Source organism: Vigna unguiculata, chromosome 6 (assembly GCF_037176805.1).
Source record: "Vigna unguiculata cultivar grain cowpea cultivar isolate G323 ecotype 2 chromosome 6, ASM3717680v1, whole genome shotgun sequence".
In the NCBI taxonomy this organism is placed as follows: domain Eukaryota; kingdom Viridiplantae; phylum Streptophyta; class Magnoliopsida; order Fabales; family Fabaceae; genus Vigna; species Vigna unguiculata.
Genome location: NC_140797.1, coordinates 43,199,264 through 43,216,276, shown reverse-complemented (window position 1 = coordinate 43,216,276; position 17,013 = coordinate 43,199,264). Strand labels below are relative to the sequence as shown.

General features: G+C 29.2%; 1 protein-coding gene across 1 annotated transcript; it reads left to right on the top strand.

Moving 5' to 3' along the window:
- Positions 1 to 12,408: 12,408 nt before the first annotated feature.
- On the top strand, positions 12,409 to 16,733 carry LOC114187677 (serine/threonine/tyrosine-protein kinase HT1-like). Its single transcript, XM_028075984.2, has 3 exons — positions 12,409 to 13,390; positions 14,102 to 14,557; positions 16,405 to 16,733. The coding sequence occupies exons 1-3, from the start codon at positions 12,971 to 12,973 to the stop codon at positions 16,651 to 16,653; spliced, it is 1,125 nt and encodes a 374-aa protein (XP_027931785.1). The 5' UTR covers positions 12,409 to 12,970; the 3' UTR covers positions 16,654 to 16,733.
- The last annotated feature ends 280 nt before the right edge of the window (positions 16,734 to 17,013 follow it).

The following is a 17,013-nucleotide window of genomic DNA, read 5'->3' as shown; positions in this document are numbered from 1 at the left end:
AATATTTATAATTGGGTTAAATATATTTTTATTACGTAAATTTATATTTGAAATTATAATTTTTTTAAACTTCGATAGATATTTAAATTTTAAAATTTAAAATTTATTAGAAGCGCTTCTTATAAACTAATAATTTTAATTTTTTTATTTGTTAAATAATATTTTTAATTACATTTGAACTAAAAAATGTTAGAATAGTAACAAACGGACTACTAAAACAAATTTGATAAGTAAAAATAATTTAATAGAGTTGGATTACGAGAATTACATTCTTTCATTTTTTAGATTTAATATCAAAACCTATTCAAATTTAAGATACAAACAAATTTTAATTTTGTGTGAATTTTAGAAATTTAAAATATATTTAATTCTTTATAATTTAGTTTAACAACAAAAACTTAAATGGTGAATTTGAAAAAAAAATATATCTAAACAACCGATAACCATGATGAAATAACAATAAGGGTTAAATATATTTTTGATTCTTTATAAATTTTGGGATCAGTTCCTCTTAAAAACTTTGAATTAATGTTGTTCTTTATCTTTAAAAATACATAAATTTAATTCTTTAATTAGGTTAAAATGATTAAATTCACACATTTACAAGATTGAGAGACTAAATCTGTTCAAAATTTATTAGAGAGACTAATTTCAGTTTTTACTAAAAATTAAAAGTTAAAAAACATATTTAACCCTAACTATATACCAATAAAAATATCTAAGATAAAAATCAAACATCATCTGTTATAAAAGAAAAAACAAATTCAAATTCAACACTTACTAATTCAACTTTTGTGAGCAAAAGCAGACGTAAATGTAGATATTATGATTGAGCAGAAGTGAATTCGAATTTGTTTCAAAGAGATTTTGGCGTCATTTTCTGTGACATAAAGAAGTAGGACATGAAAAATGAGTAATAGTGGGTAGGGTCCTACTAGATGGATTCTCCATGGGGGAAGATTTTGTGGCCTTGTGTCTATCATACACACAAATGAGGGTAAATTCAACGGCAAGATGTAACTTGCTTTGGCCCATCACCGTCAAAAAATAATGACGGTATTAATTTGAAGGTGTGGGACTAATCACACATACTGAGTGGCAATAGTAGTAGTAGATCCACCATCCTTATCATGTGCCCACATGTGGAAACTCCCTCCTTCCTTCTTATGTTATCTGCACCAAAACAACTCCAATGGACCATGCCCTAACTCCATTAATGGACCCCTCTTCCCAAATTCAATGCTCCCCACTCTTTTATTACAAAATCACATTCATTTTTCTAATCTGATCACTAGTGTGCATGTACACATTTTTTTTAAATATGCATAATTTTATATTAATATAATATTATTAAATTAATATATATTTATTAAAAATAAATAAAATATATAAAAAAATAAGAAAATAATTATTAATAAATAAATTTATAAAAATAATAATTAATTTTCAAAAATTTAATAAATAATTATATTTTAAAAAATAAAATTAATATTTTGAAATTTAGACACATGAGAATTTCTATATATTGTTATACTGCATATTGTTATAGATAAATATTTGCTCTAATTCTCATCACTCTCCAAGATGTTGGGGAATATTTTCTTTTTCCTTTTCAAGATTAAAGCTTCTCTTATAAAAATATTCTTTTAAATTTTATTACTCAAAATTTATCATACTCGTATTTCGTCTTTATATACATTTTTAAAATAATATAACACTCTATTAACAATAATTACTTAAATTTTGGGTAGAGATTCGTTATTATAAATAAATAATAAATAATAAGGATTAATTGTATTCGTTTATTTTTAAGGACAAATTAAGTTGTTGTAACTTATTAATATCGAATCTGTAACTATAAATTATATATTTACATTAATTAAAAAAAAAACTGTTTATAATAATTATGAGACGAAGAGGGATTGGCACAAAAATAAGAAAGATTATCAGCGACAGTTATTAGTTAGTGAGATTCCCGCTAACCAAATGAGGCATGTGAAGGGCAATATAGTAAATTCGGATACTCATTGTAGTCGGTGCGGGATATATGCTGGTCCAAGGTTATGAAATGACTAAAGTACCCTTTACTATTAAAAGATGCTCATTGCGATGTTTGCTATTACTGGTGTTACGAGTGTAATAAAAGATACCTAACAGTAAAATAAATTGTATAAATGACTTAACTACAAAATTGTGTCATTTATATCATAAAAACAACTTTTCACAAAAAAAAAAAAAAATCAAAGTAAAATATTGTTTTCACGATTTTAAGAATTATAGTGTATAAATAATTACTACTAAAGTACAGTTTTAATCCTCCTACTTTACTTAATTCTCATTTACTGTCTTTTCTTTTAAAATACAAACATTTAATCTGATAGTTTAAAAATGCTATAACTTTTGTTTGATTACATATTATTTTATTTTATTTGAATTTGAGTAAACCTTAAACTAGACATATTCATTTAAAGGCATTAAGGATAAAAATAATTAGTTAAAATGTAAAAAGAAAAATGTGAACAAAATACAGAATTTAAAAATAGAAGAACCAAATATTTTTGTATTTTGTTTAAAATACTGAAGTTATATATTAAACAAAATAAGAAAAAGAAACATAAAATAAATAATGCTACATATTTTTTTCCGTCAACAATATATCTTATAGATTAGTATGATAATCCATCTAATACAAGTTAAATTTTAAAGATGTGGTGAAATTATTCAAAACGTGCGTTTCTGAAGTTAAATCTATCATATCACACCACACTTAAAAATTTAACAGTGAATGTATTTTGACATTATTAAAGAAAAAAATAATAATTATATTACAATTCAAAATAATTAAATTTATTTTGTTTTTTAATTTAAATTTCAAATATTTATTATTATATTATTAAAGGAGATTGTCAATTAGATGTTTTTTTAGAGGAAAGCTCACAACCACCTAGTAAAAACAAGGTTTTAATTCAAATAAAAGATTGGGGTTGAATCATGAATTAAGCATTTGTTTTTATTCATTGTAGACACATAAATGATTTTGACTCCAATTCCAATTAATGCATTAGGTTAGCTAACAACTTAAAATATTTTAATGCATTAATGTATGCTATTAGTACATTTAATTAAATATAGCACGTCATGAAGAAATATATCGATATACTTTTCTATGTTTAAAACATAACTATTTTAATTGAAACACACCTATAACATAAGATTTATATGCTTCCAAAAAAATCAATGGATTATTTCAGGATTAATTGTCATTATTTTTCGTGATAAGTACTTTGAAAATATAAGATAATTTTGTATTTGTATACTAATAACATATCAAAATTAAATGAAAACGTTAATATTACTATATATGAAAATGTTGTAGCATAATTATTAGTGTTTACAACAATATTATAAACAATAAAAATAGTTACAACTACCACAATAATGAATGATAATAATAGCAAACAAAGTGTAAGTTTTTTCTTTAACCTATACATATATGGTTAAATTAATAAACCAACATTGTATTAAAAATATTATAATTAAAAAAAAAAAAAGAGTTTCGATCACAATTCATAAGTTAGGAGGTTGCGAAAAAAAAAAACTAATAAGTAATTTAGACTTCACACGGCTATGTTTTCAGTATCGCTGAAGAGTAGTGAAATAGAATATATTTAACATTATAAGATAAACAAAAATAATTAATTTAAATACGGGATTAAATTTTATATATATAAAATCATCCTTTAGAGATTAGTTGAGTTAAAAAAATGTATTTCAAATGTTCTCCACACAAAACATATATTAAAAGTTAATTTATATAATGAGGTCTCAATCCGTTATTCATATATATTAGTGTAAAATTCACGGATCCTACGTAACACAAAAATTATTATAATTTATATATATAATAATTTGCAACTGAATTACGGTATAAAAATGTTACTTAAACTACTCTTTCAACATGTTATACAAATTTACTTATTTTATTTATATATTTAGTACTATATTAATTTTGTTTATCCCTATTACTCAAATGTTTAATTATATCAAGTAGAACAAAAAAACTTGCTATTGTCTTTTGTCTGCAGCGCATGTGTCACTAGCAATGTTTACCTAAATTTGTCTTGTATGTGTTTCAATTAAAGAGGGGATATCAGAGAGTGAAAAAAAGGAAAGAGAGTAAATACAAATATTATTTGGATTGAAAAAAAAGAGAGTAAAGAGTGAGATGATAGTTTATAATATATTTAAGTAAATATTAATATATTCAAAAAATATTTTATAAAAATTATATTTCAAAAGAAAAATGTAAAAATTTAAATTGATTGATTTAATTTAATTATTATTTATATCTATGTATTTTAATTATTTATTATATTATAATAAATGAATAAATATTTTAAAATATTTTCGAAAGACAAAAAAAATTCTTTAAAATATTTAATAAATAAAAACAAGTGTGAGATATTGTTTTTGCTTCGTTTTAATACACTAGCCTAGTTGAGATTGTGGGCTTTGTGTGTAGGAGATGTTGGATTCAAATAAGGAAACAGCTCCCACTTTAGTTTGTGATTAGTGAGTTGGAGAGAAAAAGAGATGTGTAAAGTTGCCATTTCAAATAGCTTTTCAATATTTAAATGAATAAGGAAGGTAGCTCTTCTTTTTCTTTCTTGAGCTAAATCACACGTACTCCCAATCTTTTTCCATTACATAAACTATTCAAAAAGCACTTTTATTACATTATTGAGAAGAAACCACGGTTTCAAAATGAAAGAAGAAGAAAGATGAATATTTGAAGCTCATACATATGTTTTTGGCCATACTTGTAGATTGAAACTTGTTTTTCAAATGATTGAAGCTGAAGTTACTTTATGTGAAGATCAATAATGCATGAACTTAGTTGACCCTATATAGGTCCAGACTTTGCATTTCATCGATGGCCATTGGGGTCTCATAATTTCCATTTTTTTTAATTTCTCTTTAATCACAAAGATCTTCTTGTTTCCCATCTGTCACTACCAATCTTCGCAAATTGACTCTTCCTTCTTATGCCAAACTTTCTAAAAATAATAACAATAATGCAACCAACCAAAAATATTATTGTTTGTTAATGAGTTATTGGTAAAATGTACTCTCATCAATGCTATCATTTACTTTAATTTATTACTTTTATAATAAATGTTTCAAACTTTATGCTGAAGTTTACATTAATAATAAAAAAATTAATTAGTTCACATTATTGTGGATTATTATTGTGGATTATCATTGTTGATTAAATGTTCACACGAATTTGTTTCCCATAATCTTATTTATATTTTTAGGAATATGAATATGGAAATGTTTATTCATATGTTACTTAACAATACAAATTTTATTCTCACGCTGAGATGGATGAGTTAGATTCCTATGGGAAAAAGCATAGTTTTTTTTTTTCTAACACATCCATTATTTTAATTAATTTATAATTAAAAAATTATTCCCATGAATATGAAAAGTTAACCAAACAAATTTGAAAATATGTTAACGAATAACTTTTCAATCGTAATATTCCTATGAAATGCATTCTTGGAATATAAAACCAGAACGTAAAATGGACAAGTTACAAGTAAATTACTCGTAGAAACGTCCCTGCACATTCTCAGGCAATTGTAAATTTTGCCATCCCACTAAATAATATTACGCAATAATTCTATGGTGGTGTGTTTTGGAGTGGTGTAAGGTGACGAGTGGCGCGCACTAAAACTTATATGCTGCAAGGGATTGGACCCAAATGTTTGAGCTTTAAACATAGCAAGCTAATGAATTTTAATTCAATTTGTGGCACCAATCAATGAACACACACTTGATTTCCATTGCTTATTCCACCAACATCTTCATCCTAAAGTTATGTGTTACCATATTAATTAATTTAGTACTACTTCAGTCAAAATATTCTGCATGACCATACCTTAGGTTGAAATCGGTTGCTTTAATATTTTATTCATTCATCGTTAGAACCATGGCCTAAAGAAATTTTTTCAACAAACCCATACGTCCAATGTTATCAATTTCATGCAATCATTTACGTTCATACAGTTATATTTCAATTTTATTTTGGTAATGTTTGTTTGTAGGGTTTGCATTTCTATAACCATTCATAATACTGGTAGTTTCGTCCTACATCCCATATAAATTTACCTCATTTTTTTTCTTTTTGAATTCTGCGATTCAAATTTTTTTTCAAATGATACAATTTAAAAATTATATAATTCAAAGATTTTTTCTTTCTAATTATATATTTCAAATTTTATTTTTAATTTTCAAAATGATTTATATAGAGTTCAGGAAGAAAATTACGGAGGCCCGGCAAGATGCGGTCTCAATTCTTTTCCCGTAATCGGTTAAAAGTTTGATGGGTGCGAGAAGTAATTGCCTAACAATTAGAGTTTCTTTGGGCTTCTGTTGCTTTATTAGGAACTGGGCTCATGGTTCATAGTCTTTGCATTTAACATTTACCGTTGTAATATCAAAAGTTTATTAATAGTAACAAAAAAAATTTATAATTATTTATTTACAACATCTTCATTAAAAATATTATACACAACGTTATAAGATTAAAATACTATCTTATACAACTTAGTGTATTAAAAAATGTTTATATAACCTAAAGTTCAAGTCTTAAATAAGATTAGAAATCATAAAAAACAAAAAACTATCTTGTTATCTTAAAAATATATTCTTCTATCAATATATATTAAAAATAATTGTATAAAATAAAACTTGTAAAAAGTTAAATTAAAATATTATAAGATGATCAAATGGCTTTAGTAAAATAAAGTCACTTAAAATTACAAGATAAAGTCCCACTACATATCAACTAAAATCCGTCTATGTCTATTTGGTTCTTCTGTTTCCTTCTCCTTCTTCATTGATCGCTGCCTTTGGAGTAACCTATCCCAAATATAAATTCTACATTCTAGATATATAAAATTGAGAATGTAATTTTATAAATGTACAACTGGACATTACTTCTCATTGCTATTCGTTTTCTTTTTCTTTCTTTTCTAAATATAAAAATTAACTTTTAATAATACTATTTTATTTTTATAAAAATTGTCAAATAATCATAATGGTGTAAAAGAAATTTTTTTCATGTAGAAATTGTACATATGCAATGACCTACTTCTTGTGTTTCACTGAAACGAAAATTGTAACATTGAACACAAACCGCTGTCGTTTCTTTCTCCAAAGATTTTACAAGAAACAAACCATATGGTTACACATATTTCATCTCTTATATGTGCAAGAGATGATTACACAAATTTGTAATATGTGTAGGATAATAAAAGAATAAAGTATCCCAGAGAGAAATAAAGATTATTAGATTGTAAATTTATATGTGATAACAGAGAAATTATATTTGTAATTTTCATCTCACACATATGATTACACATATATTTGTAAAATTTAAAGTAGTATATTCACGTCTTACACAAATTTCAAAAGAATTTCTACCCAAACAACCAAATAAATGAAAATAAATGTAAAAGAATCCTAACAACAACTAAATTACCAATCAACTTTATTTTTTAATAAATCCATGTCAAACTTTGACTTGGACTAACTTGGAGACATAGTTTTTTTAATTTGACTCGCTTAAACCCTAATTTTATACTTTTTTATTTACTTAGAATGGGCTCATTATAGGATTTGTTAATATTTGAATGCTAATTAAATTGTCATCTCTGTATGAAAGTTAACTCCTTTACATTACGTCAGAAAATCCTGTTCAAGAACTGTGTTGAATGAAGCAGCTGTGAGTGAAGAAGATGAAGATTGAAGACCCAATTATTTTGGGTTCCGAACACTGCCCACGCTCCCACACGTGTGTTTGGTTGCTTCAGCCTATATCATTCCTCCTATTTTGGCTCATCTTGCATTTCTTGCCTCTAACTTTGTAAAATGCAATTAAGTTTTTTAATAAAGAAATATTTAGGTGTTTACAAGTTTTTTTATTAGAAATAGTTTTATTTTGATAATTTGGTGATAAACATTTATGTTTATTAAATGTCGTTATAGGATGTTATCTTGGAGTGGGTTCCATCTCGAATAAGGTTAAACATGAGAATCAAGAAGAAAAACATAAGATTGACTTTCTATCCTTATTTTTACAAAAAGGTTACACAAACTTCAACAAAATTAACACATGTTTAACTTAAGGGTATCCACTCAAACTCACCCACCCTAAGAAAAAGAACTATGTAATCGGAGTTAGTGAAAATATTATCCAATTTGTTTTAAAATGGAGATTGGGATGCATCTTTACAATTTTTTTTTAATTAATTACTGCATACATCTACAAATAATGAGACTTCTAATTACGGTTAAAAATGACTTTTAAAGACTATTATAAAATTAAGGTTAATTCAGTTATCGTTATAAGTTCTTTTATAAATTCAAATAATTGACGATGGATGAATTAAATTGTTGTCATTTAATATCAAATTAATAATTATTCTTATGAAATTAATTTAACATATCATAAGGATTGTCTTTACAACTGTAAATTAATTTTCTTTTTAATTTTTAATTGATATAAATTTTTTAATATATTCATTGAGCTTGAAACTAAATATTTGTGTATGATTTAATTGTAACTGAATTAACAACTTTTATTATGATAAATACTAACTAATGACATATAATATTTAGAGAGGGAGATAAAAATAAAAGCTATACATAATAATACTCTTTTGGTCATTATCATTCGGTATTTATTAGAAATTATATATTTAAATTAGTTATAACAAACTAACTAAATTATAATAAATTTTATTTTAACTAAAAATATAGATAACTATTAAGGCATAGATAAGACTGATATAAAATATATTGAACCAAATTTAAGATCGTTCTCTACTTATACATAGTCTGTACTATTTGCCCATAAAAATCTCTTTTTCTGTCTGAAAAACGTGTCATCCATCAGTCGAGAAACATAATACAATCTCTATAATCTCATCTTTTACAGATCTAATTCTCTCACACACCATGCAATCTATGTAAGGAGTTAGTGATATTTTTCCTCCACTTTTCAAAACCTAATCTACATGGAAGATATTGTGCAGTGGAAGTAGATATCTACCTCACACTTACAAATGCACAAGATCTTAGAAGATTTTACGTTAAACCTTGAATCACAGTATAGTAGTGTGATGATGTAAAGATTTTACGTTTCAGTTGTATGATTTATGTTTTGGAGGGAAAGGAGGGACAAAGGGCCAACAGAAGATCTGAATGAGAGGCATTATGAAGGTGAGGAACTCCATGACCAGTCGATGAAGGAACGATCTAGAACCTTACACCAGTTGGAGATGAAGCGTCCAACCTCGGACCCACCTGCAACTTTAATCACAAAACAAAACCAAAAGAAATAAATTGTGTAGAGTTTTGTCCTCATATGAAACCCTCTCTGAAACAGTACAATGCACCTAACATGCTTGGCATTGGAATTCATTTCAAAAACAATAACTGAGGTGTCTCCTTTTGTGGTTACACGGAAAAGAAAAGCAACGAAAATAAAAGGGTAAGCACCCCTGGCGGAGGAACACGGTACCTGAGCAGCAGGTGATGAAGACCCAACAGGGGCATTGCGTCGATGCAAAGTCTCATCACGATTTGGCCAAAGAAAGACAGTGAAGAAGGTGGCTTCTCTTACAACATGGGAGGACAGTGCATTCGAGTTAGCGCCAGGATGTCTGCAATAAAACCATGTACGTGGAAGTTTGGACACGTGTTGTTGTGGACAACTCTGAAAACTATACGCACCCAGAGTCATACCCTCTCACTAGTACCTACCATGACGTCTTCTTGAAAACTACTATTGATTATCCATGTTTTCACCGTTCTTTATTATTATTGTTCGCCTTTTCAATATAATATTCTTATAACCTTTCTCAGATCTTATTGCTCTCTATATTGCACTTCACTTTTTATCAATATCTCCTCCACAGCTAAGATGGTAAATTTTCTTCATAGCTGAAATGACTTCACGTCACTTGTTACTTGTTTCCTTTGTTGTGACTTGACAATGAAAAAAAAAAAACCGTTTCCCCCCTCGCACACCCTTTCAGGATTTTTTTTTTCTTCTTCCTCTAAGCTTCATCCTCAATCATTTAACATATCCTCTTTTATTTTCTGTATTTTTATTATCAAAAGTTAAATATATTTTAAGTCTTTTAAGTCGTTAAATATTTTATGTGGGATTAATAAGACTTCATGTTTCAAATTTAAAAAATAATAAACATAGTAATTTTTAACTCAACCGAGTTTATTTCCTTTTACATATGAAAAGATGTTTCAAAGCTTGGATTATGTATATAATTTGAGATGTATTAGTTTGAGATTTGGAGTTGAATTAATAAGATTATATCCATCAATTTTTAAAGTTTGAATAACAAAATATATCAAAGTTTAACAAAAAAAATATCTAATTTCACATCAAAGTAAACATATTTAAATATATATATATATATATATATATATATATATATATATATATATATATATATATATATATATATATATATATGAAACAACAAAACCTTCCTACAATGCACATAAGAGTGCATGACTAGGGAAAACTCGTTCGTCAGTTTATGCGTTAATATTTTATGTTTCTATCTTTTTTTTTTTATAGTAATGTTTGTTTATAACTTTTTATATTTCACCTCTATTTTAAATTATATATATGAAACAACAAAACCTTCCTACAATGCACATAAGAGTGCATGACTAGGGAAAACTCGTTCGTCAGTTTATGCGTTAATATTTTATGTTTCTATCTTTTTTTTTTTATAGTAATGTTTGTTTATAACTTTTTATATTTTTCACCTCTATTTTAAATTATATATATGAAACAACAAAACCTTCCTACAATGCACATAAGAGTGCATGACTAGGGAAAACTCGTTCGTCAGTTTATGCGTTAATATTTTATGTTTCTATCTTTTTTTTTTTTATAGTAATGTTTGTTTATAACTTTTTATATTTCACCTCTATTTTAAATTATATATATGAAACAACAAAACCTTCCTACAATGCACATAAGAGTGCATGACTAGGGAAAACTCGTTCGTCAGTTTATGCGTTAATATTTTATGTTTCTATCTTTTTTTTTATATAGTAATGTTTGTTTATAACTTTTTATATTTCACCTCTATTTTAAATTATATATATGAAACAACAAAACCTTCCTACAATGCATATAAGAGTGCATGACTAGGGAAAACTCGTTCGTTAGTTTATGCGTTAATATTTTATGTTTCTATCTTTTTTTTTTATAGTAATGTTTGTTTATAACTTTTTATATTTTACCTCTATTTTAAATGTAAACTTATTAGAGTATAAAATCTGCTTTATGAATTATTATTATTATTATTGTGTAAATAATATTTGCCATTTTCTAATTAAGTGGAGTAGTTATACTAAATGGCAAAAGAAGAGAGTGGTAATATAGATGGATGAGAAAAAAAAAAAAGAAAAAAAAGTTATGGTAGTACTTGTTACGGAATGTCGAAATTTGTTTTTTGGGCCCTGAGCGAGATCCCCTACATGTTCCTCGTGATAAGCCCATACCACAAAAACCACACTACGGCGCATACCTAACAATATGCGGTCCATATCGTGTGACCTGGAACCAAATATTGAATGGCTTAGATAGTTTTGGGACGAAACTCTTATGTCTCCTTAACTTTTCTTTCTACTTCTTTTATTTCTCCCTCAAACCATTTGTTTCTTTTTTTAAAATCGAATTTTATCAACATTTATATATGCATTTTTCCCCTATATCTCTCAATTAATCAATCATCTCTGTTTCTTCCATCCGAGTTTACTTATGGTCAAATCAGGGTAAAATCGGTAATCATCAAATATAAATTATATAATACGTTAAGCAATAAATTAGAAAACATACATTGGATCATCTTCAAATTATAATTAATAAATAGAATCGTATACGTTTCTTGTTAAAAATCTCTGGAGAGATTGTATATGAACCTAAAAATGTTTTTCCATATCACAAACTTAAATGCTTTTCTTTTCTTTTTTTCGGTTGACCCTTACCTGATTTTTATTGGTTGTGTTGTGATGAAGTTGATTTTTATTGGCAGCAGCAACCCAACACAAAGACGCAGTTAGGAATTAGAGAGTAGCATAAGATATATGTATTGGAATGAGGCAATGGTTTTGACAGCAGAAGGAAAAACAGTAATACGTAGAAATCAATCACATGTTTGGTATAAACTGAGAGAGGTCCATCTCTTGCAGTTGGCACTTGTCTGTTGTTTCTTCTTTTGTTATGGAAGATGCCACTTGTACTCTCAAACTTTTCATGGCCCCAACAAGGATGGGGATATATCCAAAGTCTGAGAACACTGCAAAAGCAAACACCAATAGTTGGATGTACCAATCGCCAAGCTCAAGTCACCTCGCTTTGCATTGTGTCCACTTAGCACTGCATTCATTCATCATAATCCCATCACCAACCAACTTCAATTATAAATTCTCCCAAAAACTCTATCTCTCACTCTCTATAACAAGCTACTCCACTTTTTCCCAACCACTCACGAGACACCCTTGAAACTTTTCTTCCTCTCAATTCCTCCTTATGCTACTGTGAAAAACCAATGAAATCCCCACTTCCTTCTTTTTTTCTACTCCACTCTTGAATGCCGTGAGATATTTCATATCCTTCACAATTCTTATACACCAAGTATTGATATTCATACTCAAATAAACCGTGGCCTTTCTGCTTACGTGGATTGATTATCAAAGGGTGCAGTTGCAATATACATCACCCTCAAGATGATTTTAAAATACTTATACTAGTTCTTCATCCTACGTTGGAGCTCGTGTTTGGAAGATTTGTCATGACTGTATGCTCTGACACTCTTTGTATCATTGTTCAAAAATACACACTTGTTTTCTAGGTTCAATGGCGGGCTCATGTTTCCATGGACTAAGGCTAAGGATGTCTAAGAGTAAACCTTTACCAGACCCTTCATCCTCCTCCAAGTTAAGGTTGGAGAGTGACACGGAGAACAATGAAAGGAAGAGATTTGATAGCATGGAATCGTGGTCCATGATATTGGACTCAATGGATACATGGGAGGCTTCAAAGGAGGAGGGGGAGCAAGAGGAATGGACTGCCGACCTATCACAGCTTTTTATCGGCAACAGGTTTGCTTGTGGAGCTCACAGCCGAATTTACCGTGGAGTCTACAAGCAGAGAGCAGTTGCTGTGAAAATGGTGAAGATGCCATCCCAGGATGAGGACAAAAAGGAATTACTAGAGGAGCAATTTAACTCTGAAGTGGCTTTGCTTTCACGTCTCTTCCATTTTAACATTGTGGAGGTACGCTGTTTTAATCAACAGATATCTCTCCAACCTTGTTTCGAAACTCAATCTTCTTGTCTGCATGGTAGTTTGTTTGTTTATGTATCCATTACGATCGTTTTATCTGTGAGGATGTGAAACTCAGAGGAGGTAAGCAAGAGAGGAGCTAATATATATAGTTTTGGTTGTTCCCACAAAGAGACACTGCCACTTGCCACTTAGGGAAAGTCTTAGCTTTTCTTGGTAAAACTGTTTCAGAAACATAAAAAGAGGCAAACAGGGACCATTTAAATAAGTATATTGGCTGAACTCAGTAACATATACAATACACCTATCGCTGCCAACTATTGACTTTTCTATTTTGTTCTAATTTTTGCCATTTTTAGATGAGTAATACAATCATTAATCTTCTTTCTTGTCCTTGGGGTTTTGGAACGACCATGAGGAATCCTAGCATTTTTTTGTGTGTTAGATTATTTGATTTGGCTCTACTTTTGAATGTCAACAACCACCAAATAGTTTTTATATGGGAACAATCTTAAGAGACAGTTTTATTTAAAGTTGAGTTACATTGAAATCTGAATTTTATCGAGTCTATTGGTTCATCAATTATTGAGTTATTCTGAGCTACTTGCAAATTGGGGTTCTAAAACCCAAATTCTAACTGTAACCTTTAGCTGCAGAGGTGTTTGTGTAAACTCTGATAATTAAATGACTCTTAATTTACAGTTTATTGCAGCATGTAAAAAACCGCCGGTGTACTGTATCATAACAGAATACATGTCACAAGGGAATCTAAGGATGTATCTGAACAAGAAAGAGCCATACTCACTCTCACTGGAAATAATAATAAGGTTGGCTCTGGATATATCAAGGGGCATGGAGTACCTTCATTCACAAGGTGTGATTCACAGAGACTTGAAGTCAAGTAATTTGCTCCTCGACGATGACTTGAGGGCTAAGGTGGCGGATTTTGGCACATCTTGTCTTGAAACAAGATGCCGGAAAAGCAAAGGGAACTCGGGAACATATCGTTGGATGGCACCAGAGATGGTTAAGGAAAAACCTTATACTAGAAAAGTTGATGTCTACAGTTTTGGTATTGTGCTTTGGGAGCTCACTACTTCTCTACTTCCTTTCCAAGGAATGACCCCAGTGCAAGCTGCTTTTGCTGTGGCTGAGAAGGTAACATGGCTATATTTCTCTAAACTCTAAATCTCTTCTGTGTTGTGTTAATTGCTTTTTGTTTTAGTTCATCCTGCTACACCAGTTTTAATTGCTCTTAGAGAGACAATTACATCACTTCTCTGCTTACCAATTCTGATAGATTTATTGATAGAATCTTTTTCTTTAATCCCTTCTTGACTTTTTTCTACTCTGACCAAAATTCCTTCTTTCTACTCGAACTTCTTGGTCGTGTCTAATAGTGGACGAATAATTCTTGTCTAATTTGACATATGGCATAATTCTTGGTCCTTTCTGAACCAAAATTTATTTCTGAAATGACTTAAAATTGGTCTGGAAATGAAATTTTATGCATAAAAAGAAGAATTCCGAACTGAAAACAGTTGTTGCATTGTCAAGATGATTGATTGGACAAGTTCTTTGTGATAAGACTTATACTCAATAATATGGAAATTTCTGCTTGGAACAGTTTGATTTGCTCCCCTAATGGGACTGAAGAAATCTGATATCTACACACTTCAATTTTATAAAAAAGGTTCCAAACATACTCACTACAGACTTCTGCCCTTTTAGTAACAGTGTAGAAAACAACAGTAGCTATGTCACTCGAGTATCTAAAATATCCAACTGGGAAGCTTGGTTTCGATCTCTCCCAATATCCAATCTTTTAAAATCTTATACCACATGAAACAACAGTAATTTCCCAAACTTTTATCTACCTTCTAATGGTTACTTAGTACAAAATCTTCTCTAAGGCAGAGTTACTTGGAGAATCCTTATCGTGTAGCTGTTATCCATAATTGCATTCACTATTCTCACGGCTCATGACTTATGTGAGCATTTTTTTTTTTACTATTTTACTCATTCAGTATTGCCTTTCCTTCAATCGGATGGGTCAATCAATATACTTTCACTTTTCAATTTAGTTTAAGTGCCACAAACACCTTTATGCAGAGTTTAAGGGATTCTGCATTTCAGAGATTCTAACCCTCTACTCTTTCTTCTCTTAGCCTGTCTGACAAGATGCAAGTGTCCCTCAAAGCATAAGAGGTGAAGACAAAAATATTGTAACCTCTAATCGCTTTTTGCAAGATAATTTCGTTGTGTCACAACATGGTTTACTTAGCCATAGCACTTTCTTATATAATACAATCTTTCTTCAGAAAAAGTAATCTACATACCACAGACTACATATATCAATAAATGTGTCCACTAATTTTTATTTTCATACATAGATAGTTTACCAGTAGTAATTAAAGTGACTCTGCTTGTTCATGTTGCTTCTATTGTGAAGCCTCAGGGGTTAAAACCAGGCATTGAAATCTTGAATTACTTGAGCTATGTGATGTACATGTTGGGCAACATGTGCAGAAGCTGAACCTAACATTAGCAATGATCATGGATTATTTTAACTCAAGAGTGCTTTAACAGAGTGAACTTTTTTATGAAAAGTGTAACAGTCGGTGCATGTGTCTTCTAGTCCTAATAATGGGAAGCACCGATGCATGGGCCTTGGTGATGTTCCCTCCCTAGTCCCAACACGAATCCCTTGATATCGCTTAACCAGATAAAAAAAATTTGAGGCTAACACAAAAACAGTTGTTACATTTTGGTGCATACATTTGTAAAAAGTAGTCCTTGAACTTTGCACAAAAGGCTAGCCGCAATATTGTTGTCTCCATTAGTGCATTCCCATGAGGCACACTCATCCCATAGACCCCACACAAAAGGCACAGATAAATAGCCATTTGTCTCTAAAATTGTGGAACACAAAAAATTGAAAATCATAGTTCATTTGATCTAAATCATAGTTTTTGATTTGAAAAGTGATTTTTGTTTTTGATCAGAATGAAAGGCCTCCTCTGCCAGCAAGTTGTGAACCAGCACTGGCACATCTGATAAAGCGTTGTTGGTCAGGAAACCCGTCGAAACGACCAGATTTCAGCGACATTGTTTGTACATTGGAGAAGTACGATGAGTGTTTGAAGGAGGGCGTACCAATGAGCCATCATTCAGGGCTAGTAAGCAGAAATGTTATTGTCGAACGCCTAAAAGGCTGTGTATCAATGACCTCCTCCATACCCGTCTATGCTTGATTCTACCTAAGAACATATATGCAATAGAGTATACACCTCTTGTTACACCAAATCTATCCAAAAAAAATAATCCATATCAATTTCGTAAAATAAAAACCCCATTAAATTTACTTTTTTCTAAATTAAATAGTTTTGTTCACATTTTGAGAAGGAGATGGAAAAATTATATTGAATTCCAATACATTTAACCTTATATTGTAACTAACTATAGAAAATGTAAAAATAATATGATCACCAAACAATTATTACTATTTATCAAATTCAAAAACAAAAATAATATGATTATACAAATAAGCATTATATAAGTCTTGATATTATGAGTTTCTCACCCAAATTACTAATTAATTGTTCAAACATTTT

Bases quoted from the DNA above. Each gene is read 5' to 3' on its own strand.
- LOC114187677 (XM_028075984.2), top strand. From the start codon at position 12,971: ATGGCGGGCTCATGTTTCCATGGACTAAGGCTAAGGATGTCTAAGAGT. The intron at 13,391-14,101 runs GTACGCTGTTTT...CTTAATTTACAG, and splicing joins TCCATTTTAACATTGTGGAG to TTTATTGCAGCATGTAAAAA. The intron at 14,558-16,404 runs GTAACATGGCTA...GTTTTTGATCAG, and splicing joins CTTTTGCTGTGGCTGAGAAG to AATGAAAGGCCTCCTCTGCC.